Source organism: Schistocerca serialis, chromosome 5 (assembly GCF_023864345.2).
Source record: "Schistocerca serialis cubense isolate TAMUIC-IGC-003099 chromosome 5, iqSchSeri2.2, whole genome shotgun sequence".
NCBI classification, from domain to species: domain Eukaryota; kingdom Metazoa; phylum Arthropoda; class Insecta; order Orthoptera; family Acrididae; genus Schistocerca; species Schistocerca serialis.
In genome coordinates this window covers 290,882,200-290,903,485 of record NC_064642.1, presented here as the reverse complement: position 1 = coordinate 290,903,485, position 21,286 = coordinate 290,882,200, and the positions used below count along the sequence as shown (strand labels likewise).

Genomic DNA, 21,286 nt, shown 5'->3' with positions numbered 1-21,286 from the left:
TGAGTGAATCAAGATCTTGATGATTAATAAATGCACTGTTATCCTTATTGAGATATCATTTGAATTTACTTATTGACTTACCAGAATTAAATGGCTGGGAAATGTAATTAGCTTCATTTCAGAAGGTTACAAAATCATTCTTTATTGTCAAATCTTACAGGATTTTAGAAGTTGGATTTTAGCAGTTGTTATGATAAATCACACTGGCTGGCCAGCACAGTTTTTATGATATGCTTGTCCCTGTTTGTGATTGATTCCTTTTGCACTATTTAAAAAAAAAAAAACAAAAAACAAACAAACGAAGTGTAGAGTTCTAATTTGCTTTTACAGTTTGGACATAGGGTTTGGTATATTTGAGGCTCCTGTGTGGATACTGCTTAGGGTGATTCTGGGAAAATAATCAAAATTATAAATTCGATTTGTGCAAATATCAATCAAAGAGGTTGAAAATTATTCTTTGGTGAAATTTATTATCAAAATTCAGTTGAATTGGATAATAACAGTAAATTACTAGAAAGAAAACTGATCTTCTCTGGCTTCCAGTGGTACTGGTGCAAGAATGAGTCGAGTATAGGCCCGCAAAATTACTTAATCATCTGCCCACAAAATTAAACATTTTATGGCCAAGATAAAAATTTAGAAATGAAGTTTAAAGTGATTTCTTCATGATAACTTAATCAGTACCATACATTAAACAAATTCTTAAATAAATGAAAGTTGTAAGAGAAAAGACAATTGCTTACCTTGTAGGGGAGGTATTTTTACGAGACAAATGTAGGGAAAGGTGTTGATTAGGGAAAGCAAACTAAAGACTTTGATTTATTGGCAGAATACTTAGAAAATGTAAGAGGTCTACTAAAGTGGCTGCTTACAGTATGCTTGTCTGCACTTCTGCACTCTTGTGGAGTATTGCTGTGCAGTGTGTGGTCCGCATCAGATAGGATGATGGAGGACTTCGAAAAAGTTCAAAGAGGGGCAGGTCATTTTGAAATATCATGAAATAAGGGAAGAGTGCCATGGGTGTGATACACAAACTGGGGTGGCAGTTATTAAAACAAAAGTGCTTTTCATTGTGGCAGGCCCTTCCCATGAATTTTCAAACACCAACTTTCTAATCAGAATGTGAAAATATTTTATTAATGCCCACCTACATAGGGAGAAATGATCATCATAGTAAAATAAGAGAAATCAGAGCTCTCACAAAAAGACTTAAGTGTCTTCCTACACGGTGTCTGAGAGTGGAACAGTAGAGAGCTAGCTTAAAAGCAGTTTGATGAATCCTCTGCCAGGCACTCAGTTGTGAATTGCAGAGTAATCATGTAAATGTAGATGTAGATGATTCCTTTAGCCATACGGTCAAACTTGAGTTCTCCTTGCAACATACACACTTTTCCTCTGATTATTTCAACCCAAATAGCATAGATAATTAATGATCTCATATGTTACAGGTAGAGAGGATTTGGAAGAGTTAAGAGACAGGAGGGAGGAGAGGTGAGATAAAAGGAGAGGCAAAAAGGATAATTAAAGGAGGCAGAGGAAATGTATAAGTGTTTGTATGATAATGGGAATCTACATTTTTTTTACAAACAGCATAATAGTCTTTTACACTGTTTTCCACAAAGATTCCAGAACTCTCAATTCTTTTATTATGGCAGGACATGTCTGCTAGGTGGTATCAACTGAGAATATGCAGCAAAATCACAGATTTCTAAATGAAATTAAGCTGGGTTGCAGTTCCCTCAGCTACGTGGAGGTGACAGAATTGTAACTAATTAAGCCAAGGAGAGGGAAATATGCTTCACAAAAGAAAACAAAGACAAGTACAAAGTGTAATGATAAATATATAAATACTTTTTAGAATGATCATTGTTTATTTGTACCATGATTTTCAATTGAATGCCTAAAAATTCATGGACAGTGTAACTAAGTACTGTAAAGTACTGTAATATAACGTACAATGAAATAAAATTTCCTAATGTGTCAAGTGTAGGTGCAAGGATATGAGATATAACTACATATTATCAATTTTCTGGAAAAATGGGCCTATGGTAACAACACTGAAAAGTGTTCTTAAGAAAAAAAAATTGCAATGGCCTTCTTCAGAGCAAGATGGCTATCATATCTGTAAAACTTTATTGGCTCTACAATATAACAATATAATAGGCAGTTATGACAAAAGGGAGAGGGTAGGAAGGAAGCTATTTGTGGACCATCCACCTTGTAAATGATTGGCAACAGTCTGCAAACCAGTGCTTGGCTTTTGGTGGGCATGTTGTCTTCCTGGTGTATGTGAAAATGCATAGTCAATGCCTCTAAAGCTGTTTCTTTGCACTGTCACATCCATGCCTGGTAAGGCTTCTGACCCATGCCCACAAGCAGACTGCTGAATTGGGATAGCCACCAGCCAGTACGCTGGAAGTTTATAGCCATCCGCTCTATTAAGTTGTTAGGCTGCTTAATAATTTCATCTGCCTTTTGTATTTTGTGTTGGTGCATCCACAACTTTTTTGCCAGCACATGGGCTTCCTGGGACCTAATAGGTTGTCCACAGTCCTGCTCTCAGTGATTCATTGTGCTGTCCCTCCGTATAGTGTTCATGTTTTGATGCTAGTGTGCTGACTGGCCTCATTGTCTAACCTATGTAGGCAGCTCTGCACTCACAAATAAGCTCATATACTCTGCAGTATTAAGTTTTTTCACTGCTCCCTGGTGGAACCTCTCATATCGTGGACCCTGCAGCTGCTGCAAAAAGCAGTTGCAACCTCATCAGTGGAGGACACTGCCTAGCCATTCACTGATATCCTTGCTTATGGCAGGTGCACTAGTGAAAGCTTCTTATCCTTGTCTTCCTCTCTTGTTTTATTCCAGTTGTCTTTGGCTGTTTCTCTTAATATTTTGTTATCTTAACAATTGGTTTGAAAGGTGTGCTGTAGCTCAATTTTCCTTTGATGTTAGTATCACTTATCCAGTAGGCCAGTCAGTCAGTGCATGCAGAACAGAATATTTCTGACAAGGAAACCTCCCCATCACACCTCCCTCAGATTTAGTTATAATTTGGCACAGTGGATATGCCTTGAAAAACTTATCACAGATCAATCGAGAAAACAGGAAGAAGTTGTGTGGAACTATGAAAAAATAAGAAAAATATACAAACTGAGTAGTCCATGGGCAACATAGGCAACATCAAGGATGATGTGAGCACAAGAGCGCCGTGGTCCCATGGTTAGCGTGAGCAGCTGCAGAGTGAGAGGTTCTTGGTTCAAGTCTTCCCTCGAGTGAAAGTTTACTTACTTTATTTTTGAAAAGTTATGATCTGTCCATTCATTCATTGATGTCTCTGTTCACTGTAATAAGTTTAGTGTCTGTGTTTTGTGACCGCACCATAAAACCATGCGATTAGTAGACGAAAGGACGTGCCTCTCCAATGGGAACCAAATCCATTTGATCGCAAGGTCATATGTCAACCAATTCCTCCACAGGAAAACACATCTGATACATTCTATACAACACTGGTGACGGCATGTGCGTCACATGACAGGAATATGTTGTCGACCCACCTAACTTGCACACTTGGCGAATGGGTAAAAAGATTCTTCTACCTTGCCCAATTTAGGTTTTCTTGTGGATGTGGTAATCACTCCCAAAAAAGTGATGAAAACTTAAGAGTGTGTCACATGAACTGCAACAAATGAATGCAACAGTTTCACAGTCGCACAGTTTTCTCTGGGCTCTGTCAAAATATATGTTTTTAGCGTTTTCAAATTTTTCCGTGTGCAGACCGTCAAATCCTGTATATGTCCAAGAAAATCTGAACATGTCCTAGAATTTTGGAAAGCGGCGTTGATATGTGAGGGTGCCTGAACTCTGATAATTATCTGAAAATAAAAAATTAAACTTTTCACTCGAGGGAAGACTTGAACCGAGGACCTCTCATTCCACAGCTGCTCATGCTAACCACGGGACCATGGCGCTCCTGAGCTCACATTATCCTAAATGTTGCCTATCTTGCACATGGACTACTCAGTTTGTATATTTTGCTTATTTTTTCATAGTTCCACACAACTTCTTCCTGTTTTCTTGATTGATCTGTGTTCAGTTTTTCAAGGCCTATCCACTGTACCAACTTATAACTAAATCTGAGGGGGGTGCGATGGGGAGGTTCCCTTGTGAGCTGGGTAATGGTAGCTCTCCATGCACAGGTGCTGATTTGTGTGGTTTGGCTTCCAGTATGCTTTGTGTCCCCTTCTATCACTGGTGGTTCTACATATGTCCATGTCCAAAACTGGTAATGCGCCATTGCTTTTGGTTTCGTGTGTGAACTTCATATTCTTTTGCAGGCTGTTTAAGTGCTGAAGGAAGTTTCCCAACTCTGCTTTCTTGTATGGCTAGATAAAAAATGTGTTGTCTACATACTGCATCCAACAACAATGGCCTAACAATATAGAAGCTAGGGCCATTTGCTTAGAAGCTTCTATGAAGATGCCTATTGCCATTCCATCTAATTGTTCATAATATTTTCCCCACCGTGTGAAGTACATTGATGACAGCATAAATGCTGTTGCCTGTTATTGCATCTATGAAGCTCCAGAGATGCTGTATTCTTTCCCTTAGTAAAGCATGGCTGGCTTGATGATAAATGGTTCTGGCTTTTCTAGTATCAATTTGTAGTAATGTCCTGATGAATTTCAGGATGATGTGGTGATCATGGAATCTTTAGAGGAATGCCAGGTCATTCAGCAGTTTCATCTTCCTCTTCTTTAGCAATTCCAGCTTCTGTGTGTGAGAGAAGAGGGCCTGCCGACTGGGACAGCTGCAGCCAGGATGCTGGAAGTTTGTAGCCATCCTCTCTATTAGTGTTATCAGGCTGCTTAATAATTTCAGTCATCACTCATCTTCACTGTTGTGAGGGAACCTATAATCTGACTTGAAATCCAAAATACATTTTTCACACACACACACACACACACACACACACACACACACACACACACACACACACACACATTTTTATGAGATATGAAAGGATGAAAGTTGCATCATGAGAGATGAAAGTCACATAGAAACCTCCAAGGACTAATAAGAAATCAAACCCAATAACTTTGTAATACGACTCTGACACTCAGTTAAAAGAGTCACCGAGCATGCAAATAAGGGATAAAGTTTCCAGATATTTGAGAAAGGCAACAAAGGACTGGTAATTTTGATTCTCATCACTTTTTAATATTGTACCTTTCTTACTGATCAGCCAAATAGCTCCCAAAATGTTCTTGTCACACTGATTCCATGCTGAAGAGTCACAACTGCATTGAGAGTGGAACCTGGGAACAGGACAAATAAGGTGCAAACACTGCCACTGAGGAATCCAATTTCATGACAATCTTATGAATGATTGGTGATATAATTGAAAAGAATTTAGGGACTCTCATAAGGCCACCGATGAGGAAATATATTCACTGCAGAATAATATGCTGAAGCAATAAAAAAGGGAGAAATGATAGGTTGTAGTTAAATACTGAAATTGGATGGAGTTATTCAATTGCTGATGTATTTTAGTAGCTAGATTGTAGAGAAATTATGGGTCAAAGTAGATAAATTGTTACAACTCCTGAACTACCAGGAAGAAACAAATGTGACTGAGGAAGGAAGTTTTGTGAATGTTTTAGCTTGATTAAAGCCAGTAGTAGTAGTAGTAGTAATAGTAGCAGTAGGACTACAAGAAACCTACTGTTTCATTCCAATGTGCCCAAAATTGTAACTCTTTTGACTACAACATTAATGAATAATGACTGCAATGACTTATAATACATTTATTTAAATGAAAATAGTGAGATTTTGTGAAATGTTGTGGTCTTTAGTCCAAAGACTGCTTTGATGCAGCTATACGTGCTATTCTATCCTGTGTGAGTCCTTTCATCTCCAAGTAACTACTGCAACCTGCATCCTTCTGAAACTGCTTACTGTATTCATCTCTTGTTCTTCATCTATGATTATTACTACCCCCCTTCCCCCTATACCCCCCCCTCCCAATGCCAGTGCTAAACTGGTGATCCCTAGATGTCTCAGAATGTGTCCTATCAACTGATCCCTTCTTTTGGTCAAGTTGTGCCACAATTTCCTTGTCTCCCCAGTTCTGTTCAATAGTTCCTCATTATTTATATGATTGACCAATATAATCTTTAACATTATTCTTTAGCACCACATTTCAAAAGCTGCTATTCTCTTTTTGGCTAAATCATTTATCATCCATGTTTCACTTCAGTACATGGCTACATTCCAGACAAATACCTTCAGAAAAGACTTTCTAACACTGAAGAGCCAAAGAAACTAGTACACCCACCTAATATTGTGTAACACCCCTGCGAGCATGCAGAAATGCTGCAACATGATGTGGCATGGACTCAACTAATTTCTGAAGTAGTGTTGGAGGGAAATGACAACATGAATCCTGCAGGGCTGTCCATAAATCTGTAAGAGTATGAGGGGGTGGAGACCCCTTGTGAACAGTACATTGCAAGGTATCCCAGATATGCTCAATAATTTCCATGTCTGGGGAGTTTGATGGTTAGTGGAAGTGCTTAAACTAAGAAGGGTGTTACTGGAGCTACTCTGAGAAATTCTGGATGTGTGGGGTATCACATTGTACTGCTGGAATTGCCCACATCTGTCGGAACACACAATGGACGTGAATGGATGCAGGTGATCAGACAGGATGCTTATGTAGATGTCACCTGTCAGAGTTGTATCTAGACGTATCAGGGGTCCCATGTCACTCCAACTGCACAAGCTCCACACCATTACAGATCTTCCATCAGCTTGAACAGTCCCCCACTGACATGCAGGGTCCATGGATTCATGAGTTTGTCATTATACCTGTACATGTCCATCCGCTTGATACAATCTGAAATGAGACTTGTGTGACAAGGCAACACATTTCCAATCATCAGCAGTCCAATGCCAGTGTTGACAGACCCAGGTGAGACATAAAGTTTTGTGTCATGCAGTCATCAAAGGTACATGAGTGGGCCTTCAGCTTCAAAAACCCGTATTGATGACATTTCATTGAATGGTTTGCACACTGACACTTGATGGCCCAGCATTGAAATACGTAGCAATTTGCAGAAGGGTTGTACTTCTGTCTCGTTGAACGATTCTCTTCCGTCATCGTTGGTCCCATTCTTGGAGGATCTTCTTCCAGCCACAACAATGTCAGAGATTTGATGTTTTACTGGTTTCCTGATATTCATGGTACACTTGTGAAATGATTGTATCGGAAAATCCCCACTTCATCACTACCTCAGAGGTGGTATGTCTCACTGCTCATGCGCCAACTATAACACCACGTTCAAACCCACTTAAATCTTGATAATCTGCCATTGTAGCAGCAGTAACTGATCTAAAATTTGCACCAGACACTTTCATCTTATATAGGCATTGCCAACCACAGGGCTGTATTCTGCCTCTTTACTTATCTTTGTATTTGAGTATGCATGCCTATACCAGTTTCTTTGCCGCCCTCAGTGTATATTCACTGTTAACAAATTTCTCTTCTTCAGTAATGTTTTTTTTTTTTTTTTTTTTTTTTTTTTTCCATTGGCATTCTACATTTTATGTCCTCTCTATTTTGGCCATCAGTTATTTTGCTGCTCAAATAGCAACACTCATCTACTACTTTAAGTGTCTGATTTCCTAATCACCTAATTTAATTCTACTACATTCCATTACCCTCGTTTTGATTTTGTCGAATATCAAAGTTTTTACTTCCTTTCTCCAAACTTTAATTCCTAGTCCAAATTTTTCTTTGGTGTACTTTACTGCTTGGTCAATGTACAGATTGAATAACATTGTTATAGGTTACAGCCCTGTCTCACTTCCTTCTCAACCACTGTTTCTCCTTCATGCCCCTTGACTCTTATAACTGCCATCTGGTTTCTGTACAAATTGTAAATAGCCTTTTGCTCCCTGTATTTTACCCCTGCCACCTTTAGAATTTGAAAGAGAGTGTTCCAATCAACACTGTCAAAAGCTTTCTCTAAGTCTACAAATGCTATAAATGTGTGTTTGCCTTTCCGTAACCTATCTTCTAAGGTAAGTGGTAAGGTCAGCATTACCTCACATGTTCCTGCATTTCTCCAGAATCCATATTAATCTTCTATGAGATCAGGTTCTACCAGTTTTTTATTTCCCCTGTAAGGAATTCGTATTAGTATTTTGCAACCATGACATATTAAAATTATAGTTTTGTAATTTGTACACCTAGCAGCAACTGATTTCTTTGGAATTGGAATTGTTAATTCTTCTTGAAGTCTGAGGGTATTTTGCCTGTCTCTCACACCTTGCACACTAGATGGAAGAGTTTTGTCATGGCTGGCTCTCCCAAGGCTACCAGTAGTTCTGACGGAATATCCTTTACTCCTGGGGCCTTGTGACTGAGACATCCCAGAGCTCTGTCAAATTCTTCTCACAATATCATATCTCACATCTCATCTTCATCTATGTTCTCTTGCCTTTCTATGATGTTGCCTTCACATTCATCTCCCTTGTATAGACCCTCTATATGCTCCTTCCACCTTTCAGCTTTCTCTTCTTTGCTTGGGATTTGTCTTCCATCTGAGCACTTGATATTCATACAACTGCTTCTCTTTTCCACAAAGGCCTCTTTAATTTTCATGTAGGTGGTATCTGTCTTTCCCCTAGTGAAGTATGCTTCTAAATCCTTACATTTGTCCCCTAACCATTCCTGCTTAGCCATTTTGCACTTCCTGTCACTCTCATTTTATAAATGTTTGTATTCCCTTTTGCATACTTCATTTGCTGCATTTTTAAATTTCCTCCTTTTGTCAGTTAAATTTAATATTTCTTGTGTTATCCATGGATTTCTACAAGGCCTTGTCTTTTTACCTATTTGATCCTCTGCTGCCTTCACTATTTCATCTCTTACAGCTACCTATTTTTCTTCTATTATATTCCTTTCCCCTTTTCTGGTCAACCATTGTCTAATGCTCCCTCTGAAACTCCCAAAAAACTCTGGTCCTTTCAGTTTATCCAGGTCCCATCTTCTTAATTTCCTATCTTTTTCCAATTTTTCAGTTTTAATCTACAGTTCATAATAAATAAATTGTGGTCAGAGTCAACATCTGGCCCTGGAATGGCCTTACAGTTTAAAATTTGGTTCTGAAATCTGTCTTACTATTACATAATCAATCTGAAGCCTCCCGGTATCTCCAGGTCTCTTCCATATGTACAACCTTCTTTTATGACACTTAAACCCAGTGTGAGCAAAGATTAAAATATGCTCTGTCCAAAATTCTACCAGGTGGCTTCCTCTTTCATTCCTTTCTCCTATTCCATATTCACCAACTATTCCTTCTCTTCCTTTTCCTACTCTCTTATTCCAGTTCACCACCCCAACTAAATTTTCGTTTCTTTTAACTATCTTAATTTCTTTTATTCATCACACATTTCTTCAATCTCTTCATCATCTGTGAAGCTGGTTGGCATGCAAACTTATACTACTGTGGTAGGTGTGGGCTTCATGTCTATAATAATGCATTCACTCTGCTATTCATAGCAGCTTACCCAGTCCTCTTTTCTTATTCATTATTAAACCCTCCTGCCTTATCCCCATTTGACTTCGTATTTATACCCATGTATTCACTTGACCAGAAGTCCTATTGCTCCTACCACTGACTGTCACTAATTTCCACTATATCTAACTTCAACTCATCCATTTCCCTTTTTAAATTTTCCAGCCTATCTGCCTGATTAAGAGAACTTACATTCCACACTTGGATCCTTAGAACACCAGTTTTGTTTCTCTTAATGATGACATCCTCCTGAGTAGTCCCTACCTGGAGATCTGAATGGAGGACTATTTTACCTCAAGAATATTTTATGCAAGAGGACACCATCATCATTTGACCATAGCATAGAGCTGCATGCCCATGGGAAAAATTACAGCTGTAGTTTCCACTTGCTTTCGACTGTTCACATTATGATCACAGCAAGGCCATTTACATTGATCAGTCAATCATCCAGACTGTTGCCTCTGCCACTACTGAAAAAGCTGCTGCCTCCCTTCAGAAACCACACAATTGTTTGACCTCTCAATAGGTACCCCTCCACTGTGATTGCACCTATGGTACAGCAATCAGTATTGCTGTGGCATGCAGGCCACCACACCAACAGCAAGGTCTGTGGTTAATGGTGGGTTATGAAATGAAATGAAAAGAAATGCTCTCAAATGGGTGTTATTCCTCTTGTGCAAAAAATTAATAAGAACATTATGAAATGAATGTTCTTATTAATTTTTTGCAAAAGATGGATAACAACCAATCAAGAGCATTTCTTTGCATATGTGGTACACCATCAAAAAGCATTAATAGTCAGTGATATGTATAGTGTATATAAAATAAAATTTTATTACTAGTGTTTGGGATGCTTGATGACTCATGTGACATGAATATAGGTAAATGTGATATAATCTAAATTAAATACAGATAATTGATGTAAAAAATAAAGAACAAACATAATAAGAAACACCATAAGAAACTTGACCAACAGTATTAAAGAAAGAGAAAAATGTGGGAAGTTTTCTGCATACCTCAAGTTCAAAAATAACAGCAAATACCACAGCTCAGAGCTGAGTCAAGCTGCATATAAACTGATGTGTAACTACTGACCAGCTTTCTGTATCGTCAAGGGCATTACTAAGCTATCAGTAAACATGAACTGACACTTTATAGTTTGGATTAGACTGATAACTCACATTACTCTGGTTCAGAGAATACTTTAACTTTCAGGTTTCTTGATCTCTTCTTGCTTGTCCTTCTGATATACTCATCTTCACTGACAAGTCCATATCCAAGACATACGAGATACAATAACTGCCACCAACATTTTAATTTACATGATAATATCATTATTGATTTGATGAGAATTTAAGATCAATAATAACATAAGGATAAGAAGACAAGCATGTTTATGGCAAGGCTATTGGGGCAAGCAGATAGAAAAATGGCAAAGGCATTTAAGAGGAAGAAGAGGTGATGAAGTCTAATTACATATGACACATGTAATGTCACACAACAGTTGAGGTACCTGCTTAAGACAAATGGTAGAAAAGTTTTGAATTCCTAACCTTTAAATATTTTTAAATTCTGCAGGACGGGTGTGATATTACATCATATTCCTCATCTAACAATTTTCCTGAATCTTCCACTTCTGTGAAGACTGTCACAAGTTACACATCCTTGCCTTGTCTTGCTTTGCATCCTCCTGAGACAAAGGTGGATCCTTCTTAACTTGGGTCCAGTGCGATCCATATCTAACATCCCTCTAACTTGCTGTAACCATTTCACACACATACACACACACACACACACACACACACACACACACACATACAAAAAGAAAAATACTGGATCTACCCTCTTATTATATTATCATCTTTATTTTATTAATTTTTCATTGTTGTATTCACTGATTCATGTGAAATTATGTTTGAACAAGATAGAAAATGATTCTTACTCTCAAAGTGTTGACAAGGTCCATGTTAACATTGATAGGTGCTGTGCTCAGCTGAACCTCTTCTAAATCCTTAAATATCAAGTACAGCTGTGCCATTTTACGAAAATTTATCATTTCTCCATCCAAAGTATCTGGCAGTGCCACATGTAAGGCGATCATGTCTTTGAGATGTATTCCTCTGCAAAATATTACAACCAGTGAGCATGCATCAGAGGACTCTCTAACAAGTAAATTTTATAGAACAGAAATACTCACAGGATTGGTATCCTGAAACCACAACATTCATGCAGCAACTTTCTATAATTGCTAAAATTGTTTGTGGAAGACAACAGATCTGTCATTTCAGTCAGCGACTTTTTACTTTCGGTGGGTATGCAGGCCATTGTCTTTGATAAACGAGCCAATACACTGTGACTGACACTTCCAACAACAGCCATCAATGAATTAAAATTTTGCAGTTCTAATAGTTTCTGTAACAAATTAAACCAAATATGAATTACAGGCCAAGAAAATGATGAAAACATGCAAAGATAAAGTATTTTTATATCTTAAAAAAGAATGTCAGCTGTTTTCTTTTTTGAACTTCTTTTTTTTTTGTAATTGAATTGTCTTCATTCTGTTTTTCATTTGATCACAGAAGCATCCAAGTCAGATCACTCCAGTAGTGTACCATTTGAAATAAACAAAAATGCTTACCAAACCAAATTTGAACATTTTGCTGCCTATAAATGTGTACATTTGAATGATTAAAGCCATCCATTTGAGTTAACATAAATTGCGTAAATCGAAGCAAATGTCTGGTAGGCATCTATTTCTACAAACCACCTTCCAAACGATCTCTGTAGGAGATTAGTAGTGTGGAGTCATGCTTTGAGAAAACTGTGAGGGTTACCTAGCCAGTCTATCATTAAAAAAATTTATTTTATTGTTAATCTTTCATTTTAATATTCTTCTGTAATGTTCAAGTACAGTTCATGTTGGCCTAAGTGTCAAGTGGCATTGTTCTCCCTTGCTCTGGCTTTCCCACAGCAATGATGTGATTCCTTTCATACCCCTTTTTTCTTGGACTTCATTGTGACATCAAAAGTAGTGTCTTCTTATGACTGCCAAGACTGGCTAAGACTTCACAATCCAATCTGGACATGCCTACCTGTATTCTGAACAAAGAATGAACTTCCTTTTTGTTCATGGAAATATCTTATAATTCAACAGTCCCTAACAGTTGCCTACACCATATCTATCCTGACCAGGCCCCTCTGCATCTACATAAACTGGTGTCAGAAGTGGGATCTCCCACCTTTTGGTCTACACCCAAAGACCATAGTTTCATCATGATAAGATCTGCCATAATTAATGGGTCAGAAGCTAGCTGGCTGGCAATGGAATACATAGGGCAGTTGTGCTGTGTCCATACACAGTGCATTGTCAAGCTCTTTCTGTTGCTCACTGTGTTGCCAGCGGTATTTTGGTGCATCACTGTGGGCTGACTATGGTATCAGTATATTCTGCTCCATCAAACACAGGTAGCGGGCTGCTAGATGCTGTGAGACAGTCATCCAGCTCACTTCCATCTTGGGGACCGTGCCTTGTCACAAGAACCAGAAGCATCTCACCGCATTGCTACCACATCAGCATCGAGATGACTATTGTAACTGTTGCTAAAACACTACTTAAAGCTGTGACCATTTCATCTGGGGGTGATGAATATGCAGCAGCCATCAGAGAAATGAGTGGTATTTTTATGTTGGTGTCATTTAGGTAAGAAGTCTGTTGCTGTACTTATCCTATGTTTCAAGATACTCCACTACCTACTCTCAAATGAATAATTGAAGATCCACATAAAGCTTTGCAGGATCAGATAGTGGCTGTTGCCCTCAAAAATTTTGAACTGCAGGAACAAATGCAAGCAAAACAAGAGCCTCTATCTGATCAAAAAGTATACTTAAGCATTCAGGTGTCTTTTAATGAGGCAAATACATATGACAATTCCTTTCTTTGCCTCACCATCAATTTTGTTACTTTCACCCTGCAAGAGTTCACGCTCTTCAGTATGCCTATATTATTTCACATTCAGGCAGCAGTTGGCAAGCTATCTGAGAGTACCTCGCAGACATGTGACAACAGACTACTAAAGAAATGGAAAATCAAGGATATGGTGGTTTGGTTCACATGACTGAAGTTTTCAAAATACAAAGCACTCTCAGCAATGCCTTTTAATCTCCGTGATATCAGTGGGTTAGAGCAGGTTTAGGTAGGTGAAACAGATGTGACACAACATCTTGTATTGGTGAAACAGGAAAGCACCACAGACTGAGAAAGTTAATAATTATCATGAATATTGTAAAAAGTTCATGTTTCTGGTGAATTTGGTGCTATTTCTTCACACACAACTGATCTACTTAGGCAAATGTTGCATTACAGGTATCAGATGCTGTGCTGTAAGAATCACAAGTACATGTTCTCCCCTTCTACAGTAGTGCGCCACCTTACCCCTCCCCTCCTGCTATATGAGTGTGCTCTCCCTCCTCCTCCTGCTTCTCTTTGGGCCCACTATCATGGATTAATGGCACTGAGCAAGATGGCGCAGCAGTTAGCACACTGGATGTACATTCAAGAGGATGACAGTTCAAACCCACATCTGGCCATCCTGATTTAGGTTTTCCATGGTTTCCCTAAACTGCTTCAGGCAAATGCTGGGTATGATTCCTTTGAAAGGGCATTATCAACTTTCTTCCACATCCTTCCCTTATCTGAAGGGACCGATGAACTTGCTGTTTGGTCCACTTCCCCCAAATCAATCAACCAACCGATGGATTGGTGGCCTATCACAGCCTCCTATCCAGCCTCAGTTTATCTTGCCTACACGTGGCTGTTGTTGAAATATGAGGAGTCTTGCACTGTGCTCTGTGGCACATTGCTGATTTTTATCACCAACAGTTTCACTCTGTCTCTTCACTACTAGCCATACTACTGATAGGAGTGACTGAGATTTTTATGTAAACAAGGTTACTGGAAGCACTTTGGTCCCCCCTCTGGAGGTTCTCCCTGAACTTAATCCTTCTGATACTTAAAATGAATAAAATTTGCCTCATTGATAAACTTATTAATTCTTCCCAGCATTCAGTTTTCACCCATGTGGGTCTCTTTCTTTAGTATATAAGACAACTTCAGGTGACTGTAAAACCTGTTTAATTTTACATTTTTTGTGTGTAATATAAGCATTATTTTATGTTAATGTTTGTTTTTCTGTGGTAGAGTTCAGAATTCATTCTTTTGGACTCCACATCATTATTTCAATTTTATCACAGCATGAATTTAAGTGAGCAGCCTCTACTGAAGAGGTTTTCAATACTGCTATGTGCAAGAAATCAGATGTACACATGTCAATGGCACAACTTTATTGAATGTTCTAGGTTCCTGATGACTACCTGAATGCCACTGGTGACTTAAGGCTGCATTGTAGCCATCCTACTGCTCAATGCAAGTTTCATATTTTATTAGAGAACCAATGGTTGATGTTATGTGTTATGAGTTAGATATACTCTGAATTTCATTTATTCAGGTTAACTTACCTACGTGGAGGGGTTTTGTTAACATTAAATGACTGCTTCTCTTAGGTTGAGTCACAGTAGTTATATTTAAAAGTAATTTTCATGCATTCTGATTCTATAATGATCCCTGAGCCATGTGACACTGCATTTTTTGTATTTTGTACTGTTTAATTTTTATAAACTCATTGTAGTTTGGGTTAGCTTCATGAAAAGGTTAACTCTGACATTGAATAATGGCCTGTCCCCAGGCAAGTTATAATGTCTGTGTCCTATGAAGTTCTGGGATAGCAGCTGGAACATGTTGACTTCTTGCCACAATATTTTGGCAGGCAACTGTCGAGGCATCTTCAGGTGAGTGTCCACCAATGGAGACTACTAATTCATCGTGTCAGCTTTATAGCAAAAATTAGCATGCTTGTTTCAGTTATCCTTTGTACTTTGCCAATTTTGATGTAGACATCCTCAAAGACATCAGGTCTATTTGTTGCTATTAGATCCAATACATTTCCATCATGAATTGGATTCCTAACTATCTGTTCTAGGTAGTTTTCTGACAATACATTTAGTAAAGTTTCACAGGATGTCTTACCATGCCCACCATTAACAACATTATAATTTTCTCAGTTAATTATTGGATGATTTAAGTTTTCATTGATGATTACAATATGACTGGGTAACTTACATACAAGTGGACCAAGGGTTTCTCTAAAGTTTTCGGTTACATCAGGAGACAGGTCTGATGGGTGACAGAAAGAATCAATTATCATTTTATGTCCACCCCTATTACTGAGCCTTGTCCAAACAGTCTCACATACAGCTTCAATTACTACCCCAGTGGATTTCAGTTCCTTGTCTACTGTGACAAGTACACCACATCCATTTCCCATTTCCTATCCTTTTGAAATATGATTAAATTTTCCCCAAAAATTTCACTGTCATCAATTTCAGGTTTCAACCAGCTTTCTGTAACTAGTGTTATGCAAGCTTCACTGCTTTTCATGAAAGGTTCAAACTCCTGCACTTTCTTGTGAATACTCTGGCAGTTAACCATTAGGATTTTAATACTTTCACTCATGGGAGGTAACTTTGAATCTCACAATGATACTGCTGGGTTTCCTACAACTGTCATTATCTGGACTGGATGGGAAGTCGCCTAATCTAAAAAACCCTTGTGTGCACCCTTCACACAGTTAGCTACCTGAGTAGCAGCCTCTGATGTGTAGTGCACACCTGATCCATTTCGGGGGCCCAACAGTTCTCAACCCTGTGTTGCAAGTCCAGGAAGACACAGCCTAGTTTGTCAAAGAACTTTGGAAGTCTCTGGTTCAGTCCTTCCACTTGACTCAGAACCAAAGGACCATGATCAGTTCTGGGGACAATGCTGCAAACTGTGAGCTTCTTGAAATTCCATGTGCAAGGCTGGTCTTCTCAACCTTCTCTGCCAGTCACTGGATTGGCCCAAGAATGACCTCAAGCCCATGTGACAGGCATTATTTGTTCCAGCGCACATCACAATATGCAGTTGGTTGCACAATGTTCCCTCAATGGCTGCTGGAATAGTCTCATCAACAAATTGAATGAGGCCCCCACACATACACACTGAGTGCACCTGGTGTCCTTTCCTGTCCCTAGCTGCCAGTTCCCTAGGGGATACCATCATTCACCATACATTCGAACTGCCAACGGTTAATAGACCCCTGCCCTTTTGGATTTGTCTTCTCCAGACAATACAGGTTTTCCCAAAACAGGTGAAGTGAGTCCCACTGATTCAATTTCAGTGAAAGACAGCACCCCATAATTGATGGTTGGGGTGATCTGTACAACACCCTGAGTCCTCCCTCGTCCCCGTCCTACCCTGTACAGGATGCCTAGATCCATCATTGACATGCCACTCACAGTCAGGTAGATGAGTAATGACAGATACTGTACTTTCTGCAGAGGAGACAGGATCCATGGGAGAGGATAGTACTTGAGGTACCTCTGGTACAGGTATCACAGGTACACAACTCTCGACAGCTCTTCCAACACACCAATTCATAGCAGCTGCCAATCATTTGACAGAAGTCAGGGTGATTTCCAGCTGCTTATGAACATCAACTAACTCATCCTCTTTTCAGGAACAGCATTCACAGTGGGGCTGCATTTTGTTGGAGCAATCTATTGCAAGGCAGTAAACAAATAACTTTAAATTAAGCTCACTGATTATCTTTTAATCTGTTGAGCTACAAAGTTGCTAATTCCCTGTACTAATTGAAGCAAAAACACAAAATGAGATTCCTATTAAGGTAACACAAAAACCTGTGGAAAAAACTACTTGTTTCCTAAAATGTTTTGAGGTTAATTATAGTTGTTAGAAAACTCAAAAACAGAGTTAATTTATGATAAATGCAGATATTATATAGGGCTACTCCTCTTTAAGGGAAAACAAGGTGTAACACAACATGTTAGAAAATGTGCTATGGTAACTAAATCACAGATGCCAATTTGCTACAAATTGCTCATACATTATGCAAAGGACAATGGCAGCTTCTGAAAATTCTCAGAAACGCATCTTTATTTGTGTGGATATGCAATGAAGTTCAGGGGGTGATGTATTCTTCAGCACAACTGTGAACCACGAATACTGATTCACTACAAAATAAATAATGTATGCAAAACACTAGTAGTGGTAACTTACAAAAATATTTTTTTGTTAGTGTCCGAAAAGTCTCAGACTAACTTTATGACAGATTCTGTGGGGCTGGAGACAAAGTGCGTTTTACACTGGGCATTTTACACTGGAGTGGGTTCACAAGATTTTACTATATTTCTTGTTATGTCATAAAAGGCACTGACAGGGTGTACACGGGGACAAGCAAAAAATATTCCTGGATTTTTTTTCCAGTTTTCTCAGCTAAAAATACTCTTTTTCTCAGGTGAAAATACACTTTTTACATGTTAAGTGACAGCATATATTCCCTTGAACTGTAAAACTCATCAGTCCTTTGAATGGTTAAGGTTTAGAACTCTCTGGAACTTTTTTTTTTTTTTTTTTTAAAAAAAAGCGTTTTGGAAAGAGCTTTGATGTGGAGCAACACATAAGCTCCATATTTTCACATCAAAAAAGTATAAATTCGAGTTCCACTGCACACATTAGTTTCTGAAGCATTGAAATTGAAATCACAATGTGCTTTTGTAAGCCAATAATAGCTCATGTCATGTGATCCCACCAGTTGATGACAGCAGATATTCAGATTACAGGAAGTGTGTTGTAGTCAGCCAATAGCAACATCACTACTCAGTAGTGTGAACACAAAAATAGGAAAAGTTAATGGTTTATACAGTGAGGATCAAAGAATCATCCGATTTTTAAAAAATCATAACTATTATGTTATTTCAGATAGTGTGTGAACTGTTGGCTTTCACACAGTTCCTGCTAGATAGCAGCAGTGTGCACCAACTTGAGTTGTAGTAAAAATGGTGTCAGGACAACAAAAAGCATTTTGTGTTCTATGTTTTGTGCAATGCGAGTCAGTAATAGCTATTCAGCATGATTTTCATACTAGGTATGGTGTGGATCCTCCTACAGCACAGTGTATTAGACAATGGCATGAATAATTCCAAGAAACAGGTTGTTTGTGTAAAGGCAAATTGCTGGGCCATCCATGAGTGTCTGACACAAATGTCGAACGGATCCACCTTAGTTTCACAAGCAGTCAGCAGAAATCCATTCATCGTACAGCTCGACAGCTCAATATGCCCTGATGTCCATGTGGCATGTGTTGCATCGAAATTTAACACATGAAATCATACAAAATTCAGCTAGTGAAAACTCTTTATAAACATAACAAACAACAATGTGTGGAGCTCTGTAATTTCGTTCTTGGCAAGATGGAGGATGCCAGTTTTCCTCCACTTTTAGTGTTTAGTGATGAGGCAACATTCCATTTAAGTGGAAAGGTGAACCATCATAATGTGAGAATGTGGGGTACAGAATAGCCAAATGAAGTTGTGCAACATGAGAGGGACTCTCCAAAATTTGATGTGTTTCATGCAGTTTCACGGGAAAAGGTGTATGGTCCATTTTTCTTTGCCAAGAACACTGTTACAAGAAGCACATATCTCGATATGCTTGAGAACTTTCTTTTCCCATGGTTGGAAACTAATTCAAATAACTTCATTTACCAGCAGGATGGGGCATCACCATTCTGGCCACTGGAAGTGTGAGAATTTTTAAATAAGAGGACTGCTGAGCAATGGATTGGTCACAATTGACCAAATGATTCAGCTTTACATTACTGGCCTCCAAGGTCACCAGACCTGACTGTATGTGATTATTTCAGCAGACTCTGTTTATGTGCCTCCATTACCAACAACAATGAGTGAACTGAGACATCACATAACAGCAGCTGTGGAAGCTGTAATTCAAGACACCCTTGCTGCAGTGTGGGAACAATTTGAATACCACATTGGCATATGCCATGTATTGCAAGAAGGGCATATCGAACACTTATGAAAAGGTACAAAAAAAAAAAAAAAATAAATAAATAAAAAAATAAAAACCCCTTTTGAATGTCCCATTCATCAAAAGACAAAATTAATTCTATATGTTTATTAGTTTCAGAAATATAGACATGCCAAATCAGGTGATTCTTTTTGGTACACCCTTTATGTAGTGTAATTGCAAGAAATGCTAAGCTTGCACATGTGATATTGGCATTGACATTGGTAGAATACTGGGGAAGAGCAATCGGTCCACAAATATGACTGCTCACAAATCACTCGTGCAACACTTCTAGAATATTACTTAAGTGTATGGGATCCATAGCACATATGACTAACAGCAGATATTGAACATATACAGAGAAGGGCAGCACGAATGGTCACAGGTTTGTGTAATCTGTGGGAATGTGATATTGAAGACTCTTGAAGATGGATGTAAACTATCCTGAGTAATTTTACTAATAAAATTTCAAGAACCAGCTTTAAATTATTATTCTAAGGACAGACTACAAGTCCCTGTATCATGAGGATAAGGTTACATTAATTACTGCACGCACAGTGACATTCAAACAGTTATTCTTCCCGTACTCCACATGTGAATGGAACAGGAAGAAACCCTAACAACTGGTACAATGGGATGTACCCTCTGCCAAATTACAAAAAAAATTAATGAGAAATAGAACAATGAAAAATTCCTGGAATTCTATAAAAATCTCGGGTTTCTCCTGGATGAAAAAATTCCGGGTATTTCCCAGAGTTCCTGTTTGTCCTGGGGTGTATAATTTCCATTAACACCACAGTCATTAGTTACACACCAAATTAAGTGACAATTACTTATTTTAACATTCTGTTGGAGAATCTTGTTCCTGTCCTTACTGATGTTTATTCATGGTATAAACAGCCTGGGCCAGCCGGGAAATCCGGATTAACACAGGTTTTTTTTTTTTCATCTGGGAGGAAACCAGGTGAACCCTAGGATTTTTTTTAGAATTCCAGGAATTTTTCATTGTTCTATTTTTCAGTTAATTTTTTGTAATTTTGACTGGTAAGGACTGATACCATAACAAAGAATTTTACTGTACTGCACTATTGCAGAATAGTGCTGCAGCAATAAAATGTAAACAAGAGGAAAAAACTAAAATAAAACTTAGGTTACAAAAGAAATGTGCCATTTTTTTCTGCACCAAGAGCGACACCTGGAAGAAGGGAATATAAGCAATGCTCCTGGTAGCCTCGGTCACACAGATCAGCACTGGATCATGGACGTTTGTTATCAGTGACGTGTGTCAACTTCCCTGAACAGTTCACATATCAAGGACTCTAAATTATACTGCAAGTCACCACTCATTTGCATCTACTACTTGTAAATCTCCAAAGTTAGGTATTGTCAATTGCTTTCTAGAAATAAAACTACTAATGTTATTTGTTTGAATTTTTTTATAGCATTCTGAGAACACTGCATTCTGTAGGCACCCTATTAGCGAAAAGTGGGCATGACCCCACAACTGGCGAAGAGTCGTCAACCAAACTATGTGCCAACGGCCATAGCCATTTTTTTTAAGGTGCCTTAATTCTCTCTTGTCTTTACTTTGCAGGGGTGCATATAACTTTAACAGTTTGTCATTTTGCTAATATGTGTTTTCAGGTGGGCATTTTGTCTGCTTGTTGCATTTTTGTCTTCCAACATTACCCCCCCCCCCCCCCCCTCCCTCAGTTCAGGTGCCACA

General features: G+C 38.5%; 1 protein-coding gene across 5 annotated transcripts in view; it reads right to left on the bottom strand.

Moving 5' to 3' along the window:
- LOC126481128 (ras guanyl-releasing protein 3-like) overlaps window positions 1–21,286 on the bottom strand; it is a 448,249-nt gene that overhangs the window by 43,512 nt on the left and 383,451 nt on the right. For all 5 annotated transcript variants that reach the window (XM_050104668.1, XM_050104672.1, XM_050104669.1 and 2 more), the window contains 2 exons: window positions 11,782–11,996; window positions 11,527–11,704 (listed from right to left, as the gene is read on the bottom strand). In XM_050104668.1, the coding sequence (XP_049960625.1) occupies window positions 11,527–11,704; window positions 11,782–11,996 (393 nt within the window). The remainder of the gene's footprint in view (window positions 1–11,526; window positions 11,705–11,781; window positions 11,997–21,286) is intronic.